The 15,747-nt window shown below is 46.3% G+C and overlaps 1 protein-coding gene across 2 annotated transcripts in view; it reads left to right on the forward strand.

The window, feature by feature from the left end:
• CD2AP (CD2 associated protein) overlaps positions 1–15,747 on the forward strand; it is a 66,473-nt gene that overhangs the window by 7,573 nt on the left and 43,153 nt on the right. For both annotated transcript variants that reach the window (NM_001318403.2, XM_015285163.4), the window contains exon 2: positions 12,055–12,215. In NM_001318403.2, the coding sequence (NP_001305332.2) occupies positions 12,055–12,215 (161 nt within the window). The remainder of the gene's footprint in view (positions 1–12,054; positions 12,216–15,747) is intronic.

Below are 15,747 nucleotides of genomic sequence, written 5' to 3' on the forward strand. Positions count from 1 at the left end.
GATGATGACTTTATTTATGTATTCTTTAGTCTTCCCTTCTGGCAGATGTAGTGGTCATGTGCTGCAGGGATGAAGAAGCTGGCCGGGGTGGAATCCCAGTGGAGGAGAACCAGCTGGGTGCTCTGGCAGCAGGCTCACCCGGCACGCCTCATGGCTGCATAACTGGGATCACCAGTGCAAGAGGCAGCACTGCGGGAATGGGGAGGGACAGAGCATGGCAGGGCTGCTCCTCATCCTCAAACTGCTGGCTGGAGTTGTAAGAAACTGTATTCTCTTTAAACAACTGAACTATCTGTTCCTGAAAAGCAAAGCCCATCTGGTTTTGTAAGTGGTTATAGTGTTATTTTGTGTAGAGATTCTGATGTGAAGTTTCACATATTTGGCTGTGTTTACAAGCTGCCTGGGAGTGTTCGCAGAGCTTCAGATAATCATCTTGAGAGTGTGCCATGGGCTGTTTGCTGGGAACTTCAGTGTTCACAGTTACTGCTCTTCTGAAGACAGGTAAAGTGACATGCTGTTCTGAAATCAGGGCAGTGGAACGGCTGAGGCTATTAAATAGGCATTAGGATAATAATTAATGTGTTGTTCCTATGCTGTCATGGGTATAGAGGGAAGATTGAGTTTGGATGTCAGGGGGAAGTTCTTTACTGTGAGAGTGGTGAGGTGCTGAACAGCTGCCCAGAGAGGCTGTGGGTGCCCTGTCCATCCCTGGAGGTGTTCAAGGCCAGGTTGGATGGGGCCCTGGGCAGCCTGGGCTGCTATGAAATGTGGAGGTTGGTGGCCCTGCCTGTGGTGGGGGGTTGGAGCTTCATGATCCTTGAGGTCCCTTCCAACCCAACCATTCTGTGATTCTTTATGGTGAGTAAGGAGATAGTGAATATTTTGGAAAAGCACTTGCAAACAGTAGAATAAGTCTTTTTATTAATCATAAATGATGATAAACTGTGCTGTTTTGCTCACAGAAAGCAGATGCAACACTTTGTGTGCCTGACTCTAATTCCATGTGGTTCTGAAAATAAATATGCCCTTCAGCATGGGGAAAGAGTAGAACCACTATGTGGAAGACAGTAGTTAATAAGAAAAATCATAGCTCTTATGGAAAGCACACCAGTATTCGTGTAAGAATGGGATGTGGGGGAGCTGAGTCAGAAGTCATCTTGGATGAAATCTTTTGAAGCTTGAGGACGACATGAAGGTGCATCTGTATGCTGTAGGGCCATATGTCAGTTAACAGTGCTGTTCTCAAGTGTGTTGAGAATGGCAGAGGTAATGGTTAGCGTTCTATGAGCTTTGGTTCTGTTGCTCTCTCTCCCGCCTGCAGTGACCACAGTCCTGTGCCCCAGATGGTTTTTCATAACCTTCTGTCACGTCTGTGCTCCCTTCCTGAATTCCTCAAATACCGAAGTTCTGTGTTGCTATCAATTAGCTATGCAAGATGTGGCGCATGCTGTAGCTGTATCCAGGCTGCATATCTGATGGTTAGCCAATCAGCAGTTTAAATGCCAGAGCATTAGGGTTGGGGGGGGAGAGGGGGGCGGAAATAAAGTATGGTACTTATTTTGAGACAGTATTCTGGCATGTTTTAACCATGGGGCTATGCAGGAGAAAATTACTGAGAGTGAGGAGGCAGACCAATAGCACGCTTCTGTTCTGATGTTACTCATCTTTTCCTGAACAGAGGTGGAGAGGAGAGGACCAGGGCATGATGGTAGACAACATCACCACACGCAGGCAAGACTTCTGATGTCACCTGTGGCATTTTGGTTGCCAAGCTAAAGAGGGATGGGCTGGATGGGAAGACGGCAAGGTGAAGGGAAGCTGGGATACGGGTTGTTCCTTGGGTCAATATGGTGGCTATTGGACATCGTCAGCAGCCTCTATGGTAGAGCAGAATGGACCTCTGCCTGGAGGGGATAGTTGGCGTACTGTGATAGCCCTGGGGCAGTGAGCTGACAGGAATCTCCTGTAATGCCACAGAAACACGTGTTATCTGGCACCTTGGAGGGAACAGCCTTTCTTTGTATTGGGTGGCTTCAGCAGAATAGCTAGCAGGTTGTGGGAGTGATGGTTTGCTGCTGATTGTGATGGCTAATTGTGATTTTAACTCAGAGAGTGGTGACGCACTGAACAGGTTGCCCAAGGAGGCTGTGGATGCCCCATCCCTGCAGGCATTCAAGGCCAGGCTGGATGTGGCTCTGGGCAGCCTGGTCTGCTGGTTGGCGACCCTGCACATAGCAGGGGGTTGGAACTGGATGAGCACTGTGGGCCTTTGCAACCCAGGCCGTTCTGTGGTTCTGTGATGATTCTGTGGTGGCACTAAAGGACATTGTTTAGTGATGGGCCTTTGTAGATCAAGCTGACAGTTGTACTTCATAATCTTTAAGGTCTTTTCCAGCCTGGATGATTCTATGATTCTGTTAGCTGCTGCTCACAAAGCTGTATCTGAAATACCATGTCCAGTTTTTCTCTCCTTTCCCCTTGAATGTAAGCAAACTGGAGAGCCTCAAGCACAGCAAGGAGGACAGTACACGTACTACCTGAGAAGTTGGTCCAGCTTGGAGAAGAGAAGGCCATGCTTGTCTTGGGAAGGCTGCTGGGAGTGGTTGTGTTACCTCCATCCCTTGTGGTCTCCCAAGATTGAGCTGGACAAAGCCTTGGGTGACTTGCTTTGCCTTTGAGGTCATCTTTGCTTTGAATGGTTTGGAGTACATGACCTCCAGAGGGCCTTTCAAACTTTCTTCCTCCCCACTGTGATTCAAAGTGCAGCAAGCCTTGCTGGCTTAAGTCATAATCTCGATAAGATGCGGTTAAATCCCCTCTAAATTCGTGTCACAAGTGGATTTTTAAAGGACTCGATTTCTTACATTGTAGAACATAACTGAGCTACAGAAGCAATGTAATCTCTTTTAAAAACATCTAATTGAAGCTTTAGGGTGCCCATGAGCATTAGTGGTTTTGACTGGCTGTTGTAAAAATCCATTGCACGGGGATTTCTCTCAGTGCTTTTCAATCAACTGTTCGATTGTCCTATTGACTAAAGTGTCCCTGCTATTAAGTGAATGAACTTCATTAATGCAATGATCTGTACAGGCCATCCCGACAGAATGAAGTCAGATAGGAACACTTGCTGCTATTTTAATGTTAAGCATATTTTGTGGTTGTTGAAAGATCCCAGTCTGGGACCGTTCAGACAATTGCATCATTCCTGTTTTTAAAGCTGAAGGGAACACTTTGTGCACGACCCAAATGGAGCTTTTAAGTTTCCATAAGTGTCTTTCAAAGCCAAATTCTTGCCGTGTTTGTAGAAAGACTAATTGCCATTCTGAATGAGAGATGTGCCAAGCTGTAGGGCAGCTATCAAAGCATCTGGGCGTTTCTTTTCTCCTGTGAGAGGAGTTTGTGGTCTGAGACCAGAGGGCTTTCGGAGACCTTATTTCTGTAATGGATGAATTCATAACCTGGAGCCATGATCATGCAGTCCCTTTGGGCTGGAGGAGTCCTCAGAACTGTCTGTGTAAGAAATGCAGCTCTTGTAGTGTCAGCATCTTGTCCTGGTGTTGAAGGAAGGGAGCTTCAACATATCCGTATTCAAACCATAGTAATTTCTTATAATTCAAATGCAAGATTTTATTTTCCTGTAAGTTAGTAAAAAGATCTCTAGCTTAGATAAGCAACAGAATCCTCAAATGTATTCTGTGAGCTGATGCTCCAGTGCACGTTTGGGTGAGAAAAGTGCTAATGAACCTGAAAATACGATGTTGGCCCTGTGGTATATCTGCTGGCTTTTTGGTGCTCTGGGCTGGAGGATCTAAATGGGATGTGCTGCTTTCTGTGTTCGGAGCTTCTTCACATGGCCTTGTTTTAGCAGCTGTTGTAGGCTGGTGTTGTGTGACTCACCTTCAATGTTTTCCCAAAATAGATGGCATAAAATTAACGTAAAGGAAGAAACAGGAAGAGGCATAAGCTTGTGTATGGAGCAGTACCTGAGTCATGGCTTGAGGAAATGGTAGTGGGGTTTTTTTGGTTTTGGTTTTTGTTTGCAAGCACATTCTGCAGGGCCCTTTGTGGTCCGTGGTTTCTTTGCTTATTGGATTAGTGGCAGTTCAGCTTTACTGGTGAAGACATTTGCAGCCTTTCCTGCTGGTGTCACCTCTCTGATTTCCACTCTGGTTTCACGTACTGAGCTCTACTCAGACATAGTGAAAGAAGCAGAAAGCAGCACAAAGTATCACTTTCTGCTTAGGGGGATTTCCCAGATAAAACACTTTGAACTCTTCTGTTTCTACACAAAATAGTCTGCAGGTTTAAATACCTGCAGTCAGCACAGGTTTTCTTGTGATGCTTCCTGCTTCATATCTTCTATTGCTATGTTCTTTCACTGAGGGGTGAGGGCAGCATGGTGATTCTTGCTCAGAGTACTTGGAGAGTGTGGGGGGAAACATACACAATTTCTGATTCTATTGCATAAGGTGATCACAGAATATCCTGAGTTGGAAGGGGCCCATAATCATAGAATCACAGAATGGCCTGGGTTGGAAAGGCCCACAATGCTCATCCAGTTCCAACCCCCTGCTATGTGCAGGGTCGCCAACCAGCAGCCCAGGCTGCCCAGAGCCACATCCAGCCTGGCCTTGAATGCCTGCAGGGATGGGGCATCCACAGCCTCCTTGGGCAACCTGTTCAGTGCGTCACCACCCTCTGGGGGAAAAACTTCCTCCTCATATCCAACCTGAATTGGATACCTGTCTCAGTTTAAAACCATTCCCCCTTGTCCTATCACTATCCACTCTTATAAACAGCCATTCCCCCTCCTGTTTATGCACTTCTTTCAAATACTGGCTATTGATTTAAGTTAGTTTTGATGCAGTCTTGGTCCCCTGACCCTGCCGTGAGCCATCTTAGGCAGGTAAACTTGTGAACAAGTTGGCACTAAACAGGTTTTTCTGAGGCTGTTTTCTGTGTCTGATTCATCAGAAGTAGTAGAGCACAAAGCAGGGGGAAGGGCCTGTGTGTGAGCATGGAAGAGAATGTGTGATCCCAGCATCCCTGCATTGATATGCCTGGGAAGTACAGCTTTGCGGGTTTCTTTCCCCTCCCTCTGGGAACGATGTGGCTCTGTTGGGCCCTGTGAGAAGGAAAGAAGGGAACAGTGTGTTTCCATCCATTTGCTTTGGTCTGAGATTCTTCTCAGCTGATGCTTATTGCAGTGTGAAAGGACCTGCTTCTTTGCACAGGGTTGGTGGTCAGAGTGGTTTCTCCAGTAGTGGGAAATGCTGGGTGCTTATCTCCTCAGAGTGAGGAGCACGAAGCCTGCGGCTATATCCAAAGAGGATGCTCATCCCTTTGGGAACTGGTTAGCGTGGGCTTTAAGGTTCAGCTGCATGAAGAGCAGGGTGACTCGGGGCAGCAGGTGTGGGGCACGGAGGAGGGAGCCTGGCTGTGCAGTGCTGGGAGGGGGATTTGGCTGTCCAAAGCCAGATGCTCACCTCTGAACAGGAGAGCTTTGCTAGGCTGAGTTTTGGAAGCAGGGGCTGGAAAATCTACCAGCTTTATTTGAGCACATGGGCAGTCATCAGCATCACTGCGCAGTGGAACAGGATGCTGTGGTACTGAGGCGGGGGGAAAGGCCCCCTCTTACAACCACTCTGTATGGTTAGTGTTTATAGATGTGTTTTCATCGCTGGGCTCCTGAACTCCTTTCTTAAGCGTCCATTTGTATGCTGCAGTATTACTATTAAAACAGCTTGAACTCACTGTCATCTTACAAAGTGGGGGAAAGCAATGGTGAAAGAGCAGAGCTTTCTCCTTCAGCCTAATACCCAATCTTGAGACAGTTGTGAAGAAACGTGTGATAGTAAAAGGATAGGGTTGTCTTTTGTTATCTTTTGTCTCTAGTGTAAGTTTTGTCTGCTGTGAAACTGCATTCCTTTTCACTCTGTGTGTGCATTCGTACATACTGACCTAAGTGCTAGCTTAGTTTTCGAAGAGACTAAACTTTGTGATAGCTGCGTAAGTGAGGGTAAGAGTGTTAATAAGGTTAATTTCAGGCATCTAGCAACTGTCTGCTATGACCTAACTGCAGTTTTGCTGACGAGATGCTTCTGGAGGCCAGACAACTTTCCAGGGCTCGGCTTCTGATGAATGACTTTCCAGCTGGGCTGACCTGAAACCAACCTGCAGAGACCCTTACAGAGCCCAGCACACAGCTCAGGCTCTTCCTGCAGCTTGATGCTAGACTTGGCCCTCCAGCTCTGCTCAAGGCTTCCTCGGTATCTTGGGAGTTGATATGGAGGGTTTTCAGTTGTCCCACGGGTGACTTTGGTTTAGTTTTGTAAGTTATTCGGTGTCTGTTGCAAGAGGTTTATTTTGTCTGGTTTCTGTCTTTTTTCTGGCTAGTACAGAAAGGTCACCAAATTCTGACAGCGCTATAATATCCCAAACGAAGGAGCAAGAATGTGAAAATGTGCTCTTTGCTGGATGGGCGTGTGACCTGTGGCTATTTGCACTCAAGACAAAGGCAGGCTAGAATTTTGGTGTATTTTCTGATCTTTTCTGTTGTTTATTTTTGTAGAGCTCTCAGAGGAGCCCCAAAGGCTTCTCTAATAGGTGGCTTAAGGAAGAGCCCGTGTAGCTGAGGACTTGCTTTGTTTAAACCAAGTGAAGATGGGTGTTGGGTGGCTGTGCAGGGCCATGATTGAGCGGAGGGCTGTTAGAGTTAGGGTAGGATGGTTGGGTTGTGGTTGGACTGGATGATCTTTGAGGTCTTTTCCAACCTGAGCAATTCTATGATTCTATGGTGCTGACACTGCAGAGAAGCGCAGATTTTGCCTGTTCCAGCAGGAACTGAATGCCTTCTTTGGGTGATAGGTTGGCTAACAGTGCTCACTGTTGTATCAGAGAGGCAGTGTTTTTAAGTTGGGTGCTTTATACCTCTGCCATGGGGATGCAATGACACTACTGACTGGTTTTGATGTATTAGATCCACTTTATTGGGAAGTTGCCATCTTACTGGAAACCAAGAGCTGAGCAGACCACATCCACAAAGCCAATATAACCCCATGTCTCCCCCAGAGATTTCCAATTGTTTGTGTGGTGTTCTTTTTTTTTTGCTTAGCCCTGTCGATGTAATCAGTGCCCTCCTTCCCCAGCATCACCAGAATTAGGTCAGAGCCCACCCTCTGGGAAGTTCTGTGATGACACTGAGTGCTCTGGCTGGAGGACAGAAAGCTGCCACCAAAGGTAGGACCTTGGTTTGATCCAGTCCCAGAATGACTGCAGCTGGAAGGCACCTCTGCTCACCTTGGCCAACTCGTCTGCTCAGATGAGGTGCTATGAGATACGATTTAGTAGCTTAGTGGGTTGTATTGCTGGTAGGAGGATGGTTGGACTGGATGATCTCATAGGTCTTTTCCAACCTTGTGATTCTATGAGTAGGGCCAGCTGCAGCAGGCTGTGTCTGGTTTGGCTTTGAGCATTCACCAGGAGGTTGTGCAGCCCTGGCAGTGATGCCTGGGGCGTAGCACTGGTGAGCGACCTGCACTTGGACTTTGTATTCATGGAGGATAACCTTCTGATTTTGGTATTTGGGGAAAGTTTTCAGTCCATTTCACTGTATACTTCTCTAGCCTGTACTCCTGTCTGTGTGTGAGGATTTTGGGAGAAACTTTATCCAAAGCCTTGTTAGAATTGGGTGAGAAATGGTGTCCCCTGCTTTCTGCTCACTCAGTGAACTAGTTTTGCATTGAAGACAGCTGTCATTTTGGGCAAGCAAGATTTCTTCTTTATATGCCTTTGTTGATTGTTACTGCTTATCACCCAGGTGCTCTTGGGTGGTTCAGGCTAAGTTGAGCTCCTTTAACAGAGCTCCCAGCCCCTTGCCTGCAGCCAGGATCATAGAGTCATAGAATGATCTGGGTTGAAAAGGCCCACAATGCTCATCCAGTTCCAACCCCCTGCTATGTGCAGGGTCGCCAACCAGCAGACCAGGCTGCCCAGAGCCACATCCAGCCTGGCCTTGAATGCCTGCAGGGATGGGGCATCCACAGCCTCCTTGGGCAACCTGTTCAGTGCGTCACCACCCTCTGGAGGAAAAACTTCTTCCTCATATCCAACCTAAACCTCCCCTGTCTCAGTTTAAAGCCATTCCCCCTTGTCCTATCACTATCCACCCTCATAAACAGCCATTCCCCCTCCTGTTTATACGCACCCTTCATGTACTGGAAGGCCACAATGAGGTCTCCCTGCAGCCTCCTCTTCTCCAAGCTAAGCAAGCCCAGTTCCCTCAACCTTTTGGATGCTAAGCCTAGTTCTGCTTTACTCATTCTGTTCTGCCACTTCTTACATTCTTCATTATCTTTCTATATATATTTTCTGTAATACTCTATTCGAAATGATTCTGATTTAGCTTGTCATTTGGTTTCCTTACCTCATTTCTTAGTTTGAAGCATGTGCCAGCTAATGTCTTACACTTGTCTTTGATTTTTTTCCTAAACATGGCTGCTAATTAATCTGGTAGGGATTGAAGGATGAAGAATTTGTATTGTACCTGGAGTAGGAAGTGGTTTATGCCTTACCTGCAATATTTGCTCCCTGACCTTAGCCAGGTCAGCAGGATGTCTGTCGTTGGTGAGCTCTGGTCCTGCTGGCTGTGTGGGAAAGACATGTTTCACCTCAGAGTGTTCATGCTAAGGTTTTTGATGACTGTTTTTAATCCAAGACCTGGTCACTACGAACTTTTAAGCTACAGATCGTCCACTGGCGTTGAGTTAGCAATTGAGAAAGCTGTGTAAAACGCAGAAGGGAGGCAGGATGGGTGTCCTTGGTTGTTTGTGTTGCTGCCATATTCTGCTGCACCTTCTACTGGCTGGGACTTTCTTTTGCTCGTCTATTTTCATTTTTCAAGTCCTGGCAAGCCTATATTACTGCAGTCTAACGTGTTGTGGATGTTTTTAGTAGCACATCTGTTCTTGAGGAAATGAGGACAAGATGTTGGAAATATATAGAAGGATGATCCATGCACTGACATGGCTTCTAATTACTCTAAGGATCTGTGCTTACTTACAAACATTTACTGTCACTGTTGAACAGTGTTTTGCTTGGGAAAATGAGTGGAATTGCCTTCAGCAGGTAACACCATCCGGTGACCGGACTGCTTGGGCAGTGGAAAGGTTTCCTGCCCATTGTGCTGCAGTCTGAATCACGGGGGCAGTTGACCTAGCACTGCTTGCTAATGGAAAGCAGAGCTGGCAAATGTTTCTCATGAGGACTAAGCAGAAGAAAGGATTGGTGTCATTACATGAAAGCTTCATACAGTGTGTTTATCTTGGCTTTCCCTGTGACCACTCCCACTTCCCAGGCAAAGGAATGGAGTTTAGATCCTGTTTGTGTACGTATGAGGAGGAGGGTGGTGTTAAGCAAGTGTCATTGGCAAACACCAGAGGAAATTCAGCACCTGGATTTCAAAAATGAAATGCTGATGTTTGTTCACTGCAATTTGTCTTCAGAACATGGAGTCTCCCAGAGCATGTTTGGGTGGTTCTTGAGAGCCTCTTCCAACTGTTGGCATGACCGTGTCTGTGCTTTACAGCTGGTGACCAAAATGAGTGCACTGTGTGTTTCAAGGGCAAATACAGAAATATCCCCCCAAGGAAATAAAGAGGCGTTTAAAATAATTCATGTTGACACAGTGTGGCTATGATTACTGCTTCAGACTCTCCTGGGGGAAGAGGACCAGGTGTTTGGCAGCTCGGTGCTGTGTGTGGTTACAATGGCAGACCTCGTGTTCTGCTTCCCACGTTTACCTTCACAAAACTGGTCCTGTGTTGTGTGTATTGAAATGTAGTGCCTGCACGTGTGCCTGAGAGAACTACGTAGCATGGCTTTGTCTTAGGTCACTGTGTGTCTAGGTTTCCAAAATGGTGGGTTGGGTTGGTTGGAAGCTGACATTTTTATTTCCAGGTGATGGATGGCTGTTGTCTTCATGATGTGGGAATGACAGAATTTCCCATCTATTCAGCAGTATTTCGTCTCAACCACTCAGTGGGAGAAAAATGCCCTGCAGAAGCAAGGCAGTTTCTGTGCTTGCTGCAGGCAGTAACAGGGAAAATAAATATTGAAGCAAGCTTAGAGCAAACGTTGGGCAAAAATAAGCTCACACCACACCAGTAGCATAAATGAGGAGTTGCACAGCTTGTGTCACAAGCAGATAATTGTGATGGTGACTTCTGTTCAAAGCAAAGATAACATTCTCTCTTAAAGAGGGGGGCGGAAAGAAATTGCTTTCAGGGTTATTTATATGGCTCTTTCATTAGTGGTTGTATTGAGAATGGCCACATATGCAACAGAAGCCAGAATGGCCTTCCTGGAGCAATCCTGTAGCTGTGATTTTTACTGTTGGTGTTCTGAGCTCATCTATAGGCAACAGAGAGCTAAAGGCTGTGCTTCAGAATGCGTGCAGCAGTGCTTGTGGCAAAGACTGCCCATGGGTAAGAACTGTACCTTGGTTTTGTGGAACTGGAAGTTCAGTGCTGGCGGAAGGCCCCCTGAAGACTACCTTTCTGCCATTTGATTCCTTAATTGCAAAATAATTGTTGAATGTTCACAGAATCACAGAATGCCTTGGGTTGGAAGGGACCTCCAGGATGATGAAGCTCCAACACCCCACCACAGGCAGGGCCACCAACCTCCCCATTTCATACCAGCCCAGGCTGCCCAGGGCCCCATCCAACCTGGCCTTGAACACCTCCAGGGATGGACGGGGCATCCACAGCCTCTCTGGGCAGCTGTTCAGCACCTCACCACTCTCCTAGGAAAGAACTTCCCCCGACATCCAACCTCAATCTTCCCTCCTTCGACTTCAAACCATTTCCCCTTGTCCTGCTGTTATCTCCCCTTTCCAAGAGTTGACTCCCCTCCTGTCTGTAGGCAATGAGGTCACCCCGCAGCCTTCTTTTCTCCAGGCTGAACAAGCCCAGCTCCTCAGCTTGTCAAATCTGAGGAAGGCAAGCAAATAAAAGACATGTACAGCCCTTCAAAATGTCCACTGTTGAACCCTTCTATGGTCTTATCTTCCTGTATGTTGTGATCTGCAGAGCAGGGGGAGGTTTTTGGGAGCGTAGTGTTACCTCTTGTGGTGGCTGGGTGACCTGACTGGGTTGGGCTGAGGGGAGATGATTGCAGCAGGTTTGTGGGAAGTCCTGGCACAAGCAGGTTTTCTTGATGAACAGATGAGCCCTTCTTTCTAAAGAGGCCAGAAGCTGTCAGTAAGCAACTCCAGTGGGTCTTGTGCAACAAGGGCACAAGTATGCCAATGCATTGCTAGGCTCTTCTGAGGAAACTTAGTTATGTCAAAATTAAAGCTTGCTTGCTTATTCCTCTTTGTACCCAACGAGCTGAATCTGAAGGGAGATGCCCTTTAAATATGGGTGCCAATTATGTTGATACAGTCACTCATATCTTTGTGGTTCTATTAAATTTCTTGGATGAAACTTGCTGAAGTATTGAGACGTTTTTGTAGGCATGATAGTGAGTGTGACTGCTAACAAGGTCTGGACAACAATCTGAAGCTCTCTGTTAGACCCCAGGTACCCATCCTGTAGCAAAGCCTTTCACCTATGGACAGTGGTTCACAGCTGCTGAGTCTCACTGGGCCCCGAGTTTGTGCAGTGTTCTCCTTCAAGCTTTACAGTACAAAAAAACACCCACCCATCACAAACAAAATGTGCTGTTCCTGGTTTAGGCACTGGAATGGTCTGCCCAGGGAGGTGGTGGAGTCACCGACCCTGGAGTTGTTCAAGGAACGTTTGGACATTGTGTTGAGGGACATGGTTTAGTGAGAACCATTGGTGATGGGTGGATGGTTGGACTGGGTGATCCTGTGGGTCTTTTCCAACCTTGGTGATTCTATGATTCTATGGTTTTGCTTTACTTTTATAAGTGACTTTTTTTTTTTTTTTACCTTTCTGCAATGGGTGGGGACACAGCAGTCCACAAACAAGCATTGCTGTGAGGACATTAACACACGCCTGAGTTGTTTCATCTTTTGTTTTCTTCCAGTGGAGTATATTGTGGAGTATGACTATGATGCAGTGCACGAGGATGAGCTAACCATTCGAGTTGGGGAAATCATCAGGAATGTGAAAAAACTGGAAGAAGAAGGATGGCTAGAAGGGGAGCTGAATGGCAGGCGGGGCATGTTCCCAGACAATTTTGTGAAGGTGAGTTTTCTGCAATTACTTCTACTGTGGTTGCGCAGCAGCCTGGTTATTACTGAAATGGTACAACTACGTGCCTGTTGTGTTTTTAAGGGGATGAATTTTTAATTTGCAGACCTTCTAGCTTATTCAGGCTTTTTAGGATGTTTCTGAAAGTTCTTTTCCCTTTATAAGCTCTTCTGTCTGTCCTTGCTCACTCAGGCATTTCTGTTGATCCATACCTTTGCACTGTATCCTGTCTCCTTGTGTTGCTTCGGTTGTCTGCAGCCCGGTGAGCTGCCTTACTGAGATGGATTGGCTCCTAAAAAGTGAAATAAACATCTATGCCTACAGAAGATATCAGGTCAAGGGAGTGGGGAAAGTATGGCTGTGGCTCAGCCAGCTGAGCTTTGGTTATGTGAATGCTTCGGCTCAGATGGCAGCTGTCTGTTTGAGGGAGCTCCCTGCTGACACTGCCTTCTCCGTGTCTGTGCAAAGAGCCAGGGCCTTTACTGGCACCTGTGGGGCAGGCCATGGAATGGGTGTAGCTTAAAAAGCAAGTGTGAAATCAGTGAAACTGGGAAATCGTACCACCTTTTGCATTTACTCTGTATTTGTGTCCTGGTTTTAAGTGAAGACTTTGCTTGCAGTTGTGTTTTTCTGTTTCCTCTGAAACTTTTGTGTATCTAGTATTGAGTATGCCACTATTTGTTAGTTACTTGCAAAGAGTCTGGGTGTGCTGTTCCATGTGTAACAGCTGAAATCTGGAGTCTGCTGAGCTGCCAGATATCTTACCCTGTGAAGGACACAACTGTCACTGAGATTACACCTTCCTTCATACTTTGTACTCTTTTTTAATCTCTTCCTTGGTTTAACTTCCATGAAGTATAATTAACAAGAATTTAGATATTCCTGTCTTTCTGTAGTAAAATAATTATTTGCAGAGCAGGAATTCTTTGAAAATATCATAGCAAGATGCATTATATTATTAAACTGCAAGAGGGAATTTGTCCAGTGTTGTGATCACATCTTCATGCTTGTGTACAATGTAATGATGATTTTTCTGTTTGGTTTAATGAAAAAAGAAATGGAATCACTCATTTTTATACATTGCTGAAAGAATTAATTGCCCACCTTTAAAAATGCTTGGAATTAACCAGTTGTTTCTCTTGTGCCTCTTAGCAAGGGAAAGTGAGTAAGAATGCTTTTCACTTGTCTAATGCTTTTAAGTTGTTTTAGCTCATTGCCACATCTCTTTGACATCTAGGGCTGTGTGTAAATACTTTTCCCTTATGTGCTTTTTGATGATCGTTGTGCTGATGACATCCTTGCCTGGCTCATAGGTGCCATGGAGGAAGGTGTTAGGCACCACGGCACTTCATGCCAAGTCTTGGCTCACCAAGGTCGGTTTGAACAGTTGCTTTTATGTGAAGGACTGAATTAATTGCATGTTGTTTTGTTCTTCTCCAAGCTGAAGGAGAACTTTCACAAACTTTGATGTAAATGGTTGCATTGTTGACTCACGAAGGTTGGTGAGCTGCAGGAAGGAGGTGAAAAGCAACTGAAGCAGAGCTGTACTTTGGCCTTGTGAACAAGGAAGGTCCTTTGAGAAATGAACTGGCTCGTTGGTTACCTCACCCGTCAGCTGTTCAAACTCTAAGAGGGGTGGTGGCTTGTGTGTCAGCTGGGCTTCCTATGGAGTGGGCTGTGTTACTGCTCCGGGCAGGAGCACCCTGCAGCTCCTGAGAGCAGTCCAGTTGGGAGTGGAGGATGTAGCAGGTCGGTGGGATGGGGTGTGACAAGAAGGAGGGGGGCTGGCTTAAATGTCGTGCTTTTCTGAAAGGATCTCTGTATTCCTGGCATGAATGTCATCTCATGCACTACATGGGGACTTGGCCTGAATTCATCATAAGGCTAAATTGTTCAGTTGGTTTTACACATGTATGCAAAACAGTGTGTGTCTGCACGTATGTGTATATGTATATCACAAGGATTGAATGGAGGCCAGCGTGTAACCTCTCTGTGAAGAATTTGGATAGTAAATTGTAATCTCTGTTGATTGGGTAGGTTGGGTAGGTTAGTGTTTGAAGCTGAAAGTGCATGTGTTACTCACTAGAGCTGCCTGGCTTTTTCCTATGTGAAATGTTTTGAAATATAATAAATATGCGATAGTTGAAATTGGACAAAGCTGGACACGCTGTCTTGTTTTCAATTAGATGTTTATGAAGGAGGGAAAACTGGAAAACAGGAAGTTCCATACAAACACAGGGAAGAACTTCCCTGCTGTGAGAGGCTGGGACTGCTGCCCAGGGGCGGTGGACTCTCCTTCTCAGCAGTCAGGGCCTGAGATGGATGCCTTCCCATGCGACCTGCTGCAGAGCTGCGCTAGCAGGGCTTGGATTCGGTGATCTCCTGAGGTCCCTTGCAATTCTGTGTTTCTGTGAGTCCTTATATGTCCTGTTAAGTCGCTGATGTTTGTCAGACAGCTGCAGGAACATTGCAGGGATACAGCAGTAACTCCGGCTGATTCAGTTCTTGCTCGTTTTGCTTTGCTCCTGCAGGACAAAAGCTTGTTGCCAGGTGGCAGCTGCAGTGTCTGTAGCAGCCAGGCAGCCTGCAACTTCTTGTCTGAAGGAAACCGAAATACCAGGAGGAGGATTAGGGCTGCATGCCTTCTTGATGTGTTGGATGCCCCAGATTCAGACTGTATATCATCACAGCTGAAGCAGATCCTGGTGCCATTTTGTTCCCCGTGCTGGGCGTGGGTTTACAATGTAGGCTTTACCAATGCCGCTCCTCACGCTTTGATTTTTGCACTGGACAATACATCTTTTCTGTTTAACATTGTAACTGAGTGCTGTCAACTTCATTTCAGGTTGCTACCAGACGTGCAGGAAATAGTTTTTTGTTGGTGTCTTCATTTTCTCTCAGATTTTCTAAGTATTTCCATGCAGTAGATGTATGGTAGCTGTGCAATGGTAGCAATTAGTTCTGTGCAGCTCAAAGAGTAGCAGAGGAAGCTGACATCATGCTTCCAGGTGGGTGTTAAGGTTAATTTGTTGCACAAACAAGTAGGTGAGCGAAGTGCTGTGTTAACCCATAATATTTCTAAACAAAAGGGAGTCTGTGTAAGCTTCCTGTGGATACTGATGCACTGCTGATAATGCTTGAAACCTTGTAATGTATGCTGGTGGCTCTTATTGTTATCAGACTTTCTGCATGCTGATGCAGCATCCTGAAGAGGCTGGTGGTGGCTGATTCTGTGCCCCAGCTGGGAGTGGGCATGTTCTATGGGCCCACACCTTGTCAGGGTAAGCCAAAGTCTGAGGCTCTGTGTGACTCTCAGAGCTGACTTGCACCATGCTATTTTGCATTTAAAAAAGTGCATGGATACCCTCAGTTAAGGAGAATCAGATGCCCTGTAAATCTTCCATGGTGTTCTTGGTTAGTAGTGCCACAGCATCACGGTGTGCTTGACTGGAAAGTGGAAGATACCCAAAGGTTGGGATGAGGTGCGGTTGGGTGGTGATGTCTGAAGCAGTCCTTACATGAGAGC

Source organism: Gallus gallus, chromosome 3, assembly GCF_016699485.2.
Source record: "Gallus gallus isolate bGalGal1 chromosome 3, bGalGal1.mat.broiler.GRCg7b, whole genome shotgun sequence".
Classification (NCBI taxonomy): Eukaryota; Metazoa; Chordata; class Aves; order Galliformes; family Phasianidae; genus Gallus; species Gallus gallus.